Below are 17,702 nucleotides of genomic sequence, written 5' to 3'. Positions count from 1 at the left end.
TATAACATTATTCTTGTTTATAAAACCCAATATAAAGAATAAGGTCAATTAATTTCAATAAATCTACGCTGGGTAAATGCTAGCCTTGGGTAAAAACCCTTGAAGTTTGAATACTGGGTATTCAAAATGTGAATCTAAAAATTGTGAGTCCTGAGGAACTCAGATTAGGTCCAGGATATATATATATATATATATATATATATATATATATATATATATATTACAAGATCTACATAAAATTGTAACCAGTTTACATAAAACTATACAGTATTTTGAGCTTCAGATCAAGGATTAGATAGAAAGGGCTGCAAAGACCTTAAGTTAGAGAAATGGGTTGAACATTACCTCATGGCTGAGGTGCTCTATAGTTAGTGCATTCTTTTTATAATGAATATAAATGTAGCCATCTTTCCATTCGTACATCAAAATACTTATTTGCCCTGTCGCATCGGACTCCCATCTAGTCTCCTGCTGCCAAGTCCAGAAGAACAGCAGCATACAGATATGGACAAACCGCCCTGAGATCTGCAGGTATAGGGCAGTATACAATTTTTAATAAAACACTGAAATATTTGGTTCAAGGGCATGTGATTAATTCTCGTTAGACAAGTATTAGAACTGTAATTGTAACTCTTTCTGTCCTAGAACCATTTTTTTAAAGGATCTGCTCCACTTCTTACTCAACAGACATTTCCAATAATGGCTCTGGTTCAGTTAAAAACAAGATTCAGCTTTGAGTTCAAGTTCAGATTTGGTTTGATTCCCTGGTTATTCTCCTATTGAGTTAGCTGAGTGCATTCCCTGGGTTTGGGATGTCAATTCACTTCAGACTTTCAGGGGCTGATTAAAAACTAAATGCTTCTCTGAGAATCTGGCAGTGTTTGCATCTCATGTGCATATCCCACAGAGATTGTGCCAAGGGATCCTGTTTCTCCTCTCTTCTGCGTCTGCCAGGTCCTGTGAGAAACATAACTGTGAGTATGGAACTTGCAAACTTTACAGACATTCCTGATGGGAAATGGCACCGCAGGGAAGCAAGATGATTGTGTCTGTAAAGTTCCATAATAAACGTGCACAATTCAGAAGTAAAAAGATGTGGAGGGTTTGTTTTTTTGCTTTTGATCTGTCATGTCTGTTTTGTCAACATGAAATATCAAGTTTAAAAAATGTCTTTCCTTTTTCCCCCCTTTTCTTGGCCAAACACTCTCACTAAATCAGGGGAGCAAAGTACAGTGGTACCTTGGTTCTCAAACCCCTTGGTACTCAAACAACTTGGAACCCAAACACTGCAAACCCGGAAGTAAGTGTTCTGGTTTGCGAACTTTTTTTGGAAGCCGAACGTGCTCCGTTTTGAGTGTTACGCGTCCAATTTGAGTGCCACACTTCCGTTTTGAGTGTTACACTGAGGTCTGTCTGTTTTTGCTATTTATTTTGCCTTTTTGTTTTTGAGGCTTTTTTGTTTTGTTTTTGTGACTGTGTGGAGCGTTTCATTTTGAGAAGCGTAAAGGTGTTGCGTAGTGACAATGAATCACAGGTGAATGCTGGGCTATGCTGCTGCCACCCACTAGGGAGGAGCATTCAGGCCTGGGTACAGGAGGGGACCCACTACAGGAGCCCTTGAGGGTGATGAGAGCAGTGGAGGCCCAGGTTGGTGCTGCAGAAGCGGTATAACCAAGGGCCCAGTACACCTTAAGGAGCATCTCCACCCCCATTGTTCAGCCCGAACACTGAGATCCAGCTCCGAGGGCCTTCTGGCGGTTCCCTCACTGCAAGAAGTGAGGTTACAGGGAACCAGGCAGAGGGCCTTCTCAGTAGTGGCGCCCACCCTGTGGAACGCCCTCCCATCAGGTATCAAGGAAATAAACAACTATCTGACTTTTAGAAGACATCTTAAGGAAGCCCTGTTTAGGGAAGTTTTTAAAGTTTGATGTTATAATGTGCTTTTAATATTCTGTTGGGAGCTGCCCAGAGTGGCTGGGGAAACCCAGCCAGATGTGCAGGGTATAAATATATTACAGTGGTACCTCGGGTTACATACGCTTCAGGTTACATACGCTTCAGGTTACAGACTCCGCTAACCCAGAAATAGTGCTTCAGGTTAAGAACTTTGCTTCAGGATGAGAACAGAAATCCTGCTCCGGTGGCACGGCAGCAGCAGGAGGCCCCATTAGCTAAAGTGGTGCTTCAGGTTAAGAACAGTTTCAGGTTAAGTGGGGACCTCCGGAACCAATTAAGTACTTAACCCGAGGTACCACTGTATCATCATTATTATTATTATCATCATCATCATTATGTTTTAGAATGTTAAAGTCTGAGCTGGGGAGTAGCCATTGATTTTTCACCATATAATAATAATCCCCTCACATGATCTGAATGCTTTGAGAAACAAAGCATTTCCTAAGTCAGTTTTATTAAGACTGAGATCCACAGAACTGCTTCCACTGCAGTTCTAACCATCTCCCTTCCCTTCATATTATTTGGAAACAAACAGATCAATCAATACTATTACAGCTTCGTGAACAATTTTCCCCGACGTGACTCTGACAGTGTGGTGTGCTGATTCTGTAGCTGCAAGGGACAGCTTCAACTTGTTTTGTGTCCAGTTCAAATGACATTGATCTGTCTACAGTATTCACTCAATAATCCTTTAATTTAGTTCCAATGAATGTCAAGTCTTTTGCTGAAAAGAGCATATTTTGTATGTGTATATCCCATTACATAATGTAACGTGTCTTTTCCATCCCTTCATCCATTTTCATCAAAATACACTTCAGGCAATACAAACACTCACTATTATGGTAACACATTTGCCAAGGAAAGATCAGATAGAAACAAAAACAAAAAAGCCTAAAGTATCACTTTTCATCTATGATAATTTTTGGAGGATGCTATGGCATGTCATATTCTGACGTCTCTGCTAAATCTTTGACTCAGAGTGGATATCTCATACTTTGTGAATATGAAACTACTACAATTACCATTTCAAAACAAAGGCAAAGGAGAAAATTGTGTGCTTGGAGTTGCTTAGGGGAAATTGTGAAGGGTGTAAGAGGGGCAATGTTTGGAAGCAGCAGGAAGGTCATTGTATAGCGAGATGTTGCTGACCTAAGAAAAAACACATAATGTGTAAAGCAGGGATGCAGGCGTGACAGATAAGAGATTAGAAATCATTTTATAATGAGAGACTAGGAAAGCAAAATGCATCAGGTGGCTCTGCTAGGACTAATGAAATACAAGACTCTGGTGCTGCAGTGAAAAGAGGTGAACATCCCCGGCAGATGCATCTTGCAAAAATAGTGCACTAGAGTGTGTTTATACTGGGCTGTCCACACATCAATCAACATTATTAGTTGTTTGGTGGTTATTTTGCTTACTATATTGGTGTTGGAGGGGCAATTTTGCACTACAAAATTTTGCAGTATGTGATATGACATGTCACATAATTTCAGCCGGAAGCTACAGGACATTCACTGACTGGGAATGAAGCAGTATGTTCTCTCGGAAACTTTTGCAGGTCCAAACAGTATTGAAAGCGGAATCATATATTACCAGCCTGATACTATTGGGAGCACAAATCATAATTGCACAATAAAAAGGACGTCTGGAGGGAGCCTCAATGAGAAAGCAGCAATTTTGTTGCATGTTGCTTCATTCATTATTGTAAGCTACCTCATGTTATCTATCAGAGTCACAACAAGCATTTTTTTTACCTTACTCCACTTCAACACAAGGAAGCGTTTTCGGGGGGGGGGGGGGTTGGTGGAAGGCAGTAGTGAGTTTTATTTTACCTTGACCTAAGTAAGAACTCCGCTTTAATTACGCTTCATGCTATCAGTTAGGGCTCATCCAGACTCCCTTTGGTGCTGCATTCCTAAGCAAAGGTCCAAGCTTTAAAGCACTGTGTCCGAGCACTTTATTTTGGCCCCACAAAACCATGCCTTTTGCCAGTTAATCGGAGCAAGCAGCAAGCCATGGAAAACTCGAATCGCCATTCATTCCGATTCAGCATTATAAAGCGGGTTTTCACAACAAAGTGCCAGAGCAAAAAGAAGAAGAAGAAAGCTGTATCATTTCCTTAGCTGCAAGGGTATGCAAAATCAGAAGGTCTACAATAAGAGTTTCAGACATGTTGCATGTCAGCTGCAAAGTAAATAAAGATTTCAGTAACAGAGCAATCCTAACCCCAATCCTCTGTGGCAAAGTGGCAGAGGATTCTCTCTGCATCTACCAAAAGTGCAGGTGGGTGAAAGCAATAGCCAGCATCAATCCTGAAACATGGAGATTAGCCTAAACCTAATCTGGGACTTCCATTTGGAGAAGCCTAGAGATGGTGCAGCAAACATCAGCAATTTTTACTACCACCATCTTCCATCCTGGCCAGCATAACTAGAGAGCTATGGATCTGGTGAGGCTCCACCACTCTGTCCAGTTTTGCTGCACCAGAACTGCAGCCTAAGGAAGCAGTGCACTATTTTTACTAAACCGAAACGGGGATTAAGGACCATACTACAGATTATGTGAGAGATCTGTAATTGGAATTCCTGATCTATGTACGTTTTCAAAAACCAAAATACAGCTGCAGGGCTGGGACTGCCAATTAGTTGAATGTGGGAGGGTGCTTGTTGGGAGATATTATCATGAACTGAGCGCAGTATATGAATAGTTTGGCCCTAACTCCTGGGACTTTTAAAGAGAAATCTGCTGAACTCAAAACTGATGTGACTTCACATCCAGTAATTGAGAAAATGATCATCTACAAGACCGATAAACAACAAAATACAAACTAGATGTAAAGAAATAAGTAAAAGAGTGTGTGTTTAAAATCATTTAAAATCAAATTTGCTTTCCGACATGTTAAAAAGTTGTGATGATTAGTTGGATTATAGCTACATATCATGGAAACAGATATTAGGAATACCTATGATAGTTATAGGGTTCCAACAGATTAGACATGTTTAAAATCACATTGTTAATAAGTCTGAAAAAAAAGTTGTAGCTATTCTTGTATAAATAGCAGGTCTTTTATTTACCCCCCAAAAATATGTTTGACTTAAAAGAGTATACGTGAAAGCAGCTGCTCCAACAATTTCTGAATGGCTTAAAGCACAATATACAATTGAATTTATAAACAAAGCAACACATTTTTATACACTGTGATGATAAGAAAATAAGTTTGATGAAAAAAGGATTATATTTGCCATGTATTGGAACAAGTATTAGGATAATAATGTTCAATCTTGCTTGACAGAACACATCGCCTAGTTATTTTTTAAAAAAATCTTAAAGGAAGCTTTAATATGCTATGTATGCATTGAACCAATTACAGATGGACAAAGTAGATGTCCACACACTTTCTCCCAGGATCACTCATTTGTTTATTTGGTGAGAATCCTACTACCACTTCACAATGAAAAGCTCTATTTGTCAACACAGATGAGGAAATCACACATGCCTTACAGCTCAGATAATAACAAACAGCATAGCTCAAATTATGCAAGCTAAAAGCATTGCTTCGTTTTGACTATGGCCAATTTGATTTGCAGCAGGGCAATCCAATAAAAGCAGCATCTCATTCTTCTTTTGTCTGCTAGGGGAACATGGAGGCATGCCAGAAAGCCCAGGCTGCTTCTCCCCAAACCCTGCCTCAACTGCATGTGAACAAAATGCCTTTTTCTTTCCTAATCTGTCCTTGAAGTATAATTTTTCTGAAGGTTTTTTTTTTTAAAAAAAGCACCAAGTTAGTTGCACTTCGTATGCAAAAACTTTTTACAGGGGATCACTAACATCCCAGGGGATCTCTCAATTCAAGGTACAGGCTCGGCAACAAGGGCTCTTTCACATGACTTCTGTTGCACAGAGACAAGAACACAGTATCTGCACTGTTGAACCCGATGACATTAGCAGCAAGTGGCAAAAGAACAGAGAGAAAGCAGGGACAGAAGAAAGAGCTTTAGCACCAGCACAAATGAAAGGAAGAAGAAAATAGTTATGGAGAACATAGCAACAAGACTTCGTTCCTCAAAATGCAATCAGTGGATAATTGAATTTGGTTAAATTGCTATGCTTTCTTCTGTATTAGAAAAGCAAAGGAAAAAGAACGAAAGCCCCATTTTGCAGGTATACATAGGCATATTCTACTGAGTTTCACCTGCAGTTTTAATAATAGTTGAAGGAACAGTAAAAATGTCTCCAAGAAAACAGCATGAAAGAAATGCACATGAGAACCCACACTTGCGTTTTCTTCTAGACCTCCAGGGAGCCAGAACAAACAAGCTGCTACCCTTTTACTAGAATAACACAGATCTCCCCGCATTCTAAATACCTTCCTGAGAGCATATTTTAGGATTGGCCCACTAGCCGATTGTGCCTTGTTTGGGGATAGTTTCATATACTGACTGTTGCTAGAGTGGTTGAGTTGCATCCAACACTAGCTGCACTCAGAGGAGACCCATTAAAATTAATCGGCATGGCAAATGTAGGTTCATTAATTTCAACGGTCCCACTTCACATAAAACTCAAATACAATTTAGTGCCATAATTGGCCTGTTATTGTCCTGCTTGGAACAAGAACATTGAGTTAAAGTAATAAGGCAAGAAGCTCATCACACTCACGGGTTAAGTGATAAGATAATAAGAATGATGACCAATTAATGCCAGTTTTTGGTCTTTTGACTGTCAAGTATGAATCACAAGAATTTATGTAAATAACAACGTGAATTCACCTAGTGATACTCAAGTTAAAATGAAATAGCTGTGTTTACTCATTTCTTTTTTTTTCTTGTATCACCATAACAAAACTAAATCTGTGTCCTTGCTATATTTATCTATGTTACTTAGTAGTTTCAGCATACAAGGGTGTAGCATTTTACAGAGTGAGTTTAACAAACAAAAGTGCAAAAAATTTCATTGATAAATTAGATCTGAAACTTGAAAAATTGGTTGCCATTTCACCCAAGGAGGATCCTTTATTTTTTTGATCCAATATTTTTTTGCCAGTTCACATTTCTATCACATGGGGGGGGGGGGGGGGACACCCTTCTTTTTTAGATTTCCAATGTATGTCGAGATAGTTTTTATTTATTCTATGTATTTTTCAGGGGTGATATGCCATCTGGACAAGAATTTAAAGCAGTTCTCTTTTATGCCCATATTCAAGGAGAACTTACCATACATGCATTTAACGAAAGCTTTCCCCACACACCAACTTAATATTTTCTCCAATATTTTGGGCCCATTTTACCATGTAGTCTTTGACTCTGTGTCATTTTTAATAATTGATTGATTTTCCCCAAAATACGTTTGTTTTTATTCTTAACGTCCCAAACTCTGTAGTATCTCTTATTTGTCCATCAGCTGTAATAAAATACTACACACAATGATTTTGAAAATATATGAACTGTGGTTAATTTCCCCCTTGCATCTTTCTTTCTTTCAGCTTCTAAATATGAAACCATATTCTCCTGAATTATTAGATGTTTGAAAAGGTATGGTTGTTCAAGCTATTTTGTTGCAATAGCAGCTTTTCATATCATCTGTTCAAGTGCTAAAAGCCACGTCCTGTGTGCCAGGAAACAAATTAATGTAGGGCTTTATCTGCTGACATTTGGCACTTCCTAATTTAATAAAGAGAAAACAGAGAAACAATCATACACAGAGAGATCCTATACCTTCATGTAAATCAGAGCTGACTTTTCAGACAGGCACTGGGGATTCCTGGCACAAGATTTTAAAATCTCCTTGCAAAGAAGGGGAACAGAACAGACAGAGCCCCAGACAGACAGTAGCAGATGTAGACTTACCACTGGAACAGTTGGGTCCACCCCAGCCAGGCTCGCACTGACAGGTGTTGGGAGCAATACAGCGACCATGGATACATTTATCAGCACAGTGAGCTGTCAGAGAAAGAGGGAAATCATCAAAGAAAGAAGGAATGAAAATACTGATTTTTTTTAAACCACCTACTTTCCATAATCCAGCTGTTTTATACTGTCTCTGGTTTCTCCTAAAAAAACAAAGACTTATTTAGCATATTTAAAGTTTTTAATAACTTCCCCACATTTGCTGGGTGTTTAATATCCTTGGATTGTCCTCTCTAGTTTCAGTATTTTGGAAGGCATTTCACCATGGCTGCTTCAACTTTATTTATCTATCCAGATAGGAAAAAGCAGCTCCTGTCCTTTAGTGACTCTATATTAGCAACTGTGTGCAGGAAAGGTGCTTGACAGAGCAATCGTAACCAGGTCAGGGAGGAGAAGAACTGGGGAGTCACACCTACATCTGACTTCTGCTGGTGAGGATGAAAAATAAGGACAGGGTTTTTTGTCCATCTTTGCTGTGCCAGCTCCATTGGGTGAGCCACATGGCTTCTAATTCCACAGATTCATAGCCTCTGGCCCCTTGCTCCCACAATGCCCTATTTCTGAGCTTTTATCCATTCAGGCCTCTGCCACAGGAGAGCCCCCCTGCCATCTCTAGAGGCATTCATCTTCTCCAGTGGAGAGGTGATTAAGCTGCATCAGAATTACCCACCCCTTCTGTTCCGGCTCTCTTGTTTTATCTCTCTCTTTTTTGTGTGTCACATACATGGGTGATATACACCATTTATTTGGCAACCATTTATTGGTCTTTTCTTAATTTTGATATACCAGTAAGTCTCATATCATGATCATCAGTGAATATGATAGCCTGTGGCTACTGCATTCAGAGGTAAAAGCAGAAGAGTATATATACTACACACACACACACACACACACACACACACACACCAGCTTCTCTTACAACATTGAAAACAAAAATTCCAGTGGTGTAAAGAATGAAAAGGGTGGCATTGACTGCTATCAGATTTTCCTACAGGGCAGGTGCGTTCAACATTTTCCCTAACTGTTGAACATCCTTACTATGGGTCTCTACAATTAATCCCTGGTTCTAAAGTCACAATCAGCATTGCAGATAATGTTGCAGTCCCTACTCTCAACACTTTACCCTGTATAAGGTGTTAAAAGGGCAATTATCCACTGAATAAAGGTAAAGGTAAAGGGACCCCTGACCATTAGGTGACCGACTCTGGGGTTGCGGTGCTCAACTCGCTTTATTGGCCGAAGGAGCTGGCGTACAGCTTCCGGGTCATGTAGCCAGCATGACTAAGCCACTTCTGGCGAACCAGAGCAGCGCACGGAAACGCCGTTTTACCTTCCCACTGGAGCAGTACCTACTGTATTTTTTGCTCTATAAGACTCAGTTTTTCCCTCCTAAAAAGTAAGGGGAAATGTGTGTGCGTATTATGGAGCGAATGCAGGCTGCGCAGCTATCCCAGAAGCCAGAACAGCAAGAGGGATTGCTGCTTTCACTGCGCAGCGAACCCTCTTGCTGTTCTGGCCTCTCAGATTCAGAATATTTTTTTTCTTGTTTTCCTCCTCCAAAAACTAGGTGCGTCTTGTGGTCTGGTGCGTCTTGTACAGCGAAAAATACAGTATTTATCTACTTGCACTTTGACGTGCTTTCAAACAGCTAGTTTGGCAGGAGCAGGGACCGAGCAATGGGAGCTCACCCCGTCGCGGGGATTCGAACCACCAACCTTCTGATCGGCATGTCCTAGGCTCTGTGGTTTAACCCACAGCGCCACCCGCATCCCGATCCACTGAATACAAGTACCTAAAAACTGACATGAACTTTGGACAAAATATGTGAGAAACAGTAGATGCAACCCTCCCTTTTCCCTGGGTCATTATCCCCTCTTCCTGTTGTCTTCCCTATTGTCCTTTCCCTCTTGCTTCCTACCATAGCATTCCATGACATTTTTTTGTAAAATGGTGCCAATCTGCATATTAAGGATGCTTCTAAGGCCATGGCATTCTGAAGAGTTTTGATTAAAACAAGATTAAATTTTGGTCTTCATATGCTAGGAAACATTAAAAAAATAATAGCACAGCTGCTAGGGAGATATGTCACACACTAGAAGCAGCTGTAAGAATATTTACGTTTGGACTGAGTTCAAAGACTTGCAGAGTTTTAGGAAGGTATAAGGGGATGTGTTTGTATCATGGCTTGCCAAGAAATTCTAAGAGCAGATGCAGGAAAATGTTGAAGTACAAAGCCTAGTGTACCTTGCAATGCAATGCTACACAATTACCCGAAGGTAAATCTTAATACATTCAGTGGGGCTTGCTCCCAGGTGTGTGGTTAGAGGACTGCAGCCTTAAAGTCTACTTTTCTATTAGGAATACAAGGAGCTGCAGCATCAGGAGGCTAGCCTGACCTGCATTATCTAACTGCCTGTAATAACATAATAAAGTGGTTTTCTCAAAGCGACTGGAAAGTTACTGCTAGGCACAGAACAATGTTATAAACATTATTATTGCAACTCTTGACCAGAAACCAGAATCTGCCTTTTTCTGCGTCCAATCATTTTTGTAAATCTATAGAAAAATATCTAGTGTTGGGCAAATGTTGTGTCTTCAGGAACTTGGGCAGAGGTTTCTTTCTCTTGCTGCTATTGGATAGCTTTAGCATAGTTAGGAATAAAAAGTTTTGTGTCTCTTGTGTAGGATATCTATTCTTTTTGTGCATTCTGCAATTTCCTGAAGACATTGGGGTTGGACCTGAGACCGTTAGTATGGTGCTCTAAAGCCCGTCCACCTATAAACATCTGTCAGATACAGATGTTATGAAGTATTCCCTTCTCAAAGGAGAACATGTCAATAAAATCAATTCCTTAATGCTAAAAGTGTGCAGAAAATAATTTATTTGCGGATTATATTTTCTTCTGCAGGTAACAATGGCTATAGATGTGCATTTGTATAGACAGCATGTTTCTGTTTTGCTGATACTACTGGGTTATGCTGGTTTGGTTGTCATTTGAACAGAAAACCAAAATCCTAATACTGTACCTACTTAAGGGGGCCTATATGAGAGGGGGAAAGTGTGGAACTGGTATCTCCTATAGAATACTGAGTGAATTACAGTGGTACCTTGGTTCTCAAATGCCTTGGTTCTCAAACGCCTTGGTTCCCAAACTCCAAAAACCCTGAAGTAAGTGTTCCGGCTTTCAAACTTTTTTCAGAAGTCGAACATCCGATGTGGTTGTCCACTATTGTTTCTGGGGCGCCTGCACCAATCAGAAGCTGCGCCTTGGTTTTCGAACATTTCGGAAGTCAAACAGACTTCTGGAACGGATTAAGTTTGGCGCTTTTGTTTTTGCTATTTATTTTGGGTTTTTTGTATTAGTGGCTTTTTTAGTTAATTTGTTTTTGTGACTGTGTGGAACCCAGTTCAGCTACTGATTGACTGTGTGACTGAGGAAATTGATAAAAGCCCCCCATCCAAATAATGACTATCATCAGTGCAGGTAAGAAAAAAATATTTTTAATTTTTATCATCTACAATACTGTCCTATTTATTTTATAGTACAGTACATGGCGTTTCCGTGCGCTGCTCTGGTTCCCCAGAAGCGGCTTAGTCATGCTGGCCACATGACCTGGAAGCTGTCTGAGGACAAATACCAGCTCCCTCGGCTTATAAGAGCGAGATGAGCACACAACCCCAGAGTCATCCGCAACTGGACCTAACAGTCAGGGCTACCGTTACCTTTACCTTTACAATGATTCTTGCTTTCATTTTATGGATCAGCGGTCTCGTTAGATAGTAAAATTCATGTTAAATTGCTGTTTTAGGGGTTGTTTTTAAAAGTCTGGAACGGATTAATCCGTTTTGCATTACTTTCTATGGGAAAGCGCACCTTGGTTTTGGAACACTTTGGTTTTGGAACAGACTTCCGGAACGGATTAAGTTTGAGAACCAAGGTACCACTGTATAAGAAGAATAAAAGGCAGCAGTAGTAGGGAAGTGGTTTCAACTAGTCACCCTTTGGTTAGTTTCTAGTTGAAAGGATATTTGAGCCAAATATAATCTTTTGAAACATCCACAAGAAGTTGCAATTTTCTTCAATACCAGCTATTGCCAGTGAAAACAAAATAAACCACTCTGTTTTTATTTACAAGACCAACATGAAAAGTTGGCACTAGAAAAAAGGAAAAAAACAATAAACGTTCTTATCTATGTGTTCATTCTATATGTTTTCTGCTTCTTTTGCTACTATCAGTGCACATGGGCAAATACAGCTGGAGAAAGTTTATTCCCTAGGGAAGCTCATTTTCCAAATCAAGTATGTGCAGTGAGATGACAACATTTGGAGTCATCTCAGTCCATCCCAGAGAGTAGGACAGAAAGACAAGCCAGAAGCCAGCAACAAAAGTTCCATGTGCTCCCAGGAAATAAAGTGAGTTTTGTTTTATTTTTTGAAATGGCAAGAGGATGGAAGCATCAGGGAGGATGGACCATGAGAATAATCCCTTTATTGTCATGTCACTCTCAAGGCCAATGTTCATGGAATCTCAGATATTCATCTCCATCCCTTCCTCTGCAGGAAGAGACCACATTTTTGTTCCCTTTTGCCTGAGAAAGCCACTGTCCACTTTTAATCTTGCACACAAGGATCTTCCTGGCTGACTGACAGCTGAAGAAATAATCAGTGGCTCTTCTAATCCTGGCACCAGAGATGCTAGACAGGAACTTACAACTGCCAACTGGAGCTGTCGGTCGAAGAGTTATGCATCCATCAGCATTGGCACTTACAACGAAAAGGAATTCAGAGAGGGTGAATTAAAATATAGCCTTTTCAATTACTATCAAATCTTCTTGTTGAAGTCAAGACAAACAGAGGTGCAAGCCCCTAAGACACCTGCACAGGAAGATCTACTATGGACTGAAGTTTGGATTAATGTAGCAGTAACCAATTGGTGTCACTCCATCAGGCACAATGCTTTTTGGGCTCCATAAAGAAATGATCCTACAGCTATATGACAGGTCTAACACAATAATGTTAGACCTGTTTTTCTGTCTCCTTTTCTGCTTTCACTTAAGAATCTCAACTATGTGCTAAGAATCTTTTTTTTAAAAAAAGTTGGCTACAATCCTATAAAGACTTAATAGTAGCTAGGCTCTTTAGAACTAAACATTTATATGATTGCTAGCTTTAAAAAAAGTATACCAAACTAAATGAATTCTAGAATTACTTTCAAAGATGGGAAGCACTGACGATTAAGTGCTCTGTGATACTTCCTTTGCTACCTGAGGACAAACAACTGCTGTCATCCAGTATATAATCCAAACAATACATTTTATCTGAATTCTATTAGGTATTAGCAGTTGTAATTGAATCCCTAATTAACACATACTTTTCAGCTCCGCAAAGTTAATATTCTTTTCAGATATGAGTGCCTATACTGCAATGATACACTACATTAGCCCTTAAACCAAAGAAGATATTGGACATGAAAAATAGAAAATTTTGACAACAAAACACTTTTCTCTCCAAAGCTCCATCAGGGTTCACACATGAGCTTCATTTTCTCTTACATGTTAGAGGCAACTCCAAACATGCAAATCACATTACTTTGTGTGCACTGGTGCTCTCAGACAAGGAAAAGTCTGCCTGAAGAGGTTATTTGCATGAAAGATATAGACTATTCTGCCAAGACAGAGGTCAACCTGCTTACCAGATGTTAATGTTCAACTACTGAAAGCCCACTTCTTATTATCTGGCCATTATTGGAATCATCTGAAAAATAAATATTTGGAATTGCTAGCTGCCCTTGCAGGGCAATAAAGTGAGAAGGGGAAAGATTGTTATTTACAAGAAACAATTGGAAAGCAATGATGGAGGCTGAGGGCATTTAGTAGAACCATACAAATATCAGTATTGCGACTACTATCTATTCAATTTCTTGCCTGCCCTTTATCTTACAGTCCCAAGGCAGGTTCAAGAATTTGAAATCAATTTTTTAAAACAGTTTAAAACAAATTATAATCATAGTAATAGGGTGGGTCCTGAAGAAGTATATCTCAGGTATCGAATGCCAGGGCAAAGTGGTCCGTCTTTAAAATACAATGGAAACTTTACAATGAAGGTGCCAGGCATAGCTATGTGGGAAGGGAATTCCGCCATCTAGTAGCTGCCACAGAAAATGCCCTCTCCCAAGCCACACAAACACTGAACTTATTAGAGCAGTGGAGCTACCAAGATGGCTCCCTCAAGATGGGACGCAGGTGGCGCTGTGGTCTAAACCACTGAGCCTCTTGGGCTTGCCGATCAGTAGGTCAGCAGTTCGAATTCCCGCAACAGGGTGAGCTCCCGTTGCTCTGTCTCAGCTCCTGCCAACCTAGCAGTTTGAATGCATGCCAGTGCAAGTAGATAAATAGGTACCGCTGCGGCGGGAAGGGAAACAACGTTTCCATGCACTCTGGTTTCTGTCACGGTGTCCCATTGTGCCAGAAACAGTTCAGTCATGACCCAGAAAGCTGTCTGTGGACCAATGCCGGCTCCCTCAGCCTGAAAGCGAGATGGGCACCATACCCCATAGTCGCCTTTGACTGGACCTAACCGTCCAGGGGTCCTTTACCTTTTTTACCTCCCTCTGCTGATCTGTACCCTGAGAATATCTGTAGGGAAGGAGGTGTTTCCCCTCCATATACTTGGGGCGTAAGTCGTTTAAGGACTTTGAACACTAATGTGAGTGTATTGAATTGGGCTTGGAAACAAACTGCTAACTGATTAAGAGCCTCTGTCAGTGTCAGCAGTCAATGCCACAGATTGATAGACAGTCAGCAACTTCTCACTTGCACAGTGCCAAATGAAGACAGCCCCTGACTCTACCCTTGCCTCCCGTCAGGTGCTGTGTGCTTTCCCCTCAATTGCCCCACAGCGGATGTCAAGATACTCACCAGCAAATCACCAAACCAGCCTCACATTTCTTTAAAGAAGCATTTGAGTTCTCAGGCAATGGTCATTTGGACTCGTTCTCAGAGATCAGATAGTCATGGGAAACACTAATACACTTCTCCAAGAGTTGCATGCATAGAACTGAAATCTTGATTACTTAAGCAAATTCTAACATGATAGTAGCAAAAATCAGTTTACTTACGGATACACATTTCTCGGCTTTCATAAAATCCAGGGCAACACTGAGATTTCCGCCTGTACATAGTTTTTTCTCCATGCCTATAGGCAGTACGGTAACTGATTCTATTAAAACACATGAAAGCAAAATTTGTTAACAAGTACTTGAATATAACCAACTATGGATAATTAGGGATATTGCTGACCTATAAATCAACCCTCCTTTTCCTTTGTTAATTAAGTATTCCTCTCACTAATTCTATATTGGACTGTTCAACTATTTCAAAAAATATCTTAAGATTTTCAGATACAAACATAAACAAGCTGAATAATTATTAGAACTCAAGCCAGCAATGCATCCTTCATATGTGGGAAACTGGATTGATCAGACATAACCAATCTACCCCAGAGGTAGTCAATACCCTCCAGTTGTTGTTGGACTCCATCTCCCACAAGACTCCATCATCATGGCCAATGGTTTAGGATGATAAGAGCTGCAATCCAACACCATCTGGAGAACACCACATTCGTTACCTCTTAGGGGGATAGATTTGAGTGTCAAGATCCAGCACAGGGTTAACACAGCAGAATTTGTGCACTTATACCCACTAATTTAATTGAGCTGAACTTGAAGAGGAATTTATTTATTTCAGAATTTAGTAACTGCTCTACATTCAAGGAATACTTGAGTGGTGTAGAGAAAGAAAGAAAAACCATTAATCCTATCATTATTAAGAAGAGATATAAAATACAGTAATTTGGGGAGGCTTGGCAGAAAATAAAGTGAGAATTCCAGGGAAATGGGGCCACCATGAGAAAAACACATGCCAGAGTCACAGCATACGTTACTGCAGTGGCTCATGGCACCATCAGTACAAGCATAAAATCTGAAGTGGCCTCATTTCTCTACTGTTCAAGAAGCATTGAAAAATGACCACCCTCTATGGTTATATCCCATATAACAAGATCCATCAAAATATATGGCAGGCATGCTACAGAACTGCTTGATCAATTCCTATTTTCAGATAGTAAAAACTGAATAAGCCACTGCATCAACATTATAAGTCTCTCTGTAATTCTCTAAAGAAAGGGAACATATTTTCACACTAGTGCCTCACACAATCTTCCACAGCCCAATAATCCTTTGTAACATACAGTGATCACTTGAGAGGATTATCCACCTCATAGTCTTACTTTGGATAACTTATACCCAGAAGCACATACATGCCGGCATGCAAACTATGGTTGCACTCATACGATCTCATTTGTGCTTGATATAAATTATTCTAGACTCTTTTTAACGTGAAACAATCTTTAATCACCTACAAAGGATTATTCTAGCAAAGCAATATAAGAACATAGTTTATTGTTTATAAGCGAATCACCTGTGTCGTGTGCATTTAAACCAGTTCAGAATGTCTGTGCAGCTGGTATAGTAAATTTGATCAAAAGGGTGTGGATAGGATTCTTGGACTGTAACAGAATAGCTGGACAGAAACAAAACAAAAATATTAAGTATGTACTGTACTAGAACGATTGTTAAGTGAAATAAAGTATAATTATGAGGGAAACAAATATATAGGTTTACCAACATTTCAGAGATATTATCTGTGCAAGTGAACACTCACCATGTTTCAGACAAAACCAATCAATTAGTCTTTAAGTTCTTCTACATCAAATACTATCTGCTTACAGTAGTTACATCTCTGATTGAAGAAAAGTATTGTAAACTATGAGGATGAGCGGCAAACTTTTTTCTTTGGTGCAGATCTGAGTGCATATATTCATCTAATGTTTTGTCACAGCCCAGAAAGTAAGTGCCTGTTTTCAGCCAGCATCTACTAAAGGAGTTTTCCACTTTTTAAGGCAATGTTTTCTTCCACCTTCTACCATTTGTGTTCAGAAGTGTCCCAACAGATAAAGGAGGGCAACACAGCAAACATTAGAAATGGATTGTGCACCAGAATGCTTTTCTGCATTATTGTTCATAGTTAACATTTTAATAAAATTTCCATTAATATAGCAGATGTGGTGCTACAGTTGGGTGATCCATACAAATATTCTTACTGTGAAAATGATGACCACAAAATGTGGGAAAATGTGATTTGCACCTAGAAAAGCAATCTCGCCACTTAGATTTGAATATGTGAGAATTGAAATCCTGCTTCCTTAATTCCAAATCTACAGCAGTTTCATTATGTGGAGCTCATATGAATAAACTTGCTTTGTTTTTTTAAAAAAATAAATGAATGAATACCCCTCAAAAATATGTATGAAAAGTCTAAATACAGTAACTATAAAGGTTCCTTGGAGAGCACCTACATGAATTACACAGGCCAGCTGTTTCTGTTTATCATTGCCAAAGAAAAAAGTGTAATTTGTTGACTACCATCTATTCCAGTGCAACTGCTAGTGGTATGGCAACTTTCCAGATGGTGGTTTATATGTTCTTCCCTTTTGCCACACCTCTAAATATTGGAAGAAGAATGAAAGAATACTATGTTTAGAAATAATCACTAGTTTAGAAATAATCACTAGTCAAACATATATATATATATATATACATATACATATATATATATATATATATATATATATATATATATATATAATGATGGTTTCTACTAGTTTTAGGGGCTAGATTCAGACTTTGTTATGCTTAGAGAAGACCATTTGAAATATATGAGACTTAAGTTTAGGCAAACTTACGGTAAATCCCATTGATTTCAGTAGGGCTACTCTAAGCACA

The 17,702-nt window shown here is 39.5% G+C and overlaps 1 protein-coding gene across 2 annotated transcripts in view; it reads right to left on the bottom strand.

Annotated features, from left to right (window-relative positions):
• The window catches only part of MEGF10 (multiple EGF like domains 10), a 124,412-nt gene that overhangs the window by 72,156 nt on the left and 34,554 nt on the right, over positions 1-17,702 (bottom strand). For both annotated transcript variants that reach the window (XM_080972357.1, XM_080972356.1), the window contains exons 3-5: positions 16,339-16,440; positions 14,979-15,079; positions 7,800-7,892 (exon numbers count right to left, since the gene is read on the bottom strand). In XM_080972357.1, coding sequence (XP_080828483.1) covers positions 7,800-7,892; positions 14,979-15,079; positions 16,339-16,440 — 296 coding nt within the window. The remainder of the gene's footprint in view (positions 1-7,799; positions 7,893-14,978; positions 15,080-16,338; positions 16,441-17,702) is intronic.

The sequence above is a fragment of the Podarcis pityusensis genome (genome assembly GCF_964106645.2).
Source record: "Podarcis pityusensis genome assembly, chromosome: 11".
Taxonomy (NCBI): domain Eukaryota; kingdom Metazoa; phylum Chordata; class Lepidosauria; order Squamata; family Lacertidae; genus Podarcis; species Podarcis pityusensis.
Note: the sequence above shows the minus strand (reverse complement) of the source record. Positions and strands in the feature narration are given on the sequence as shown.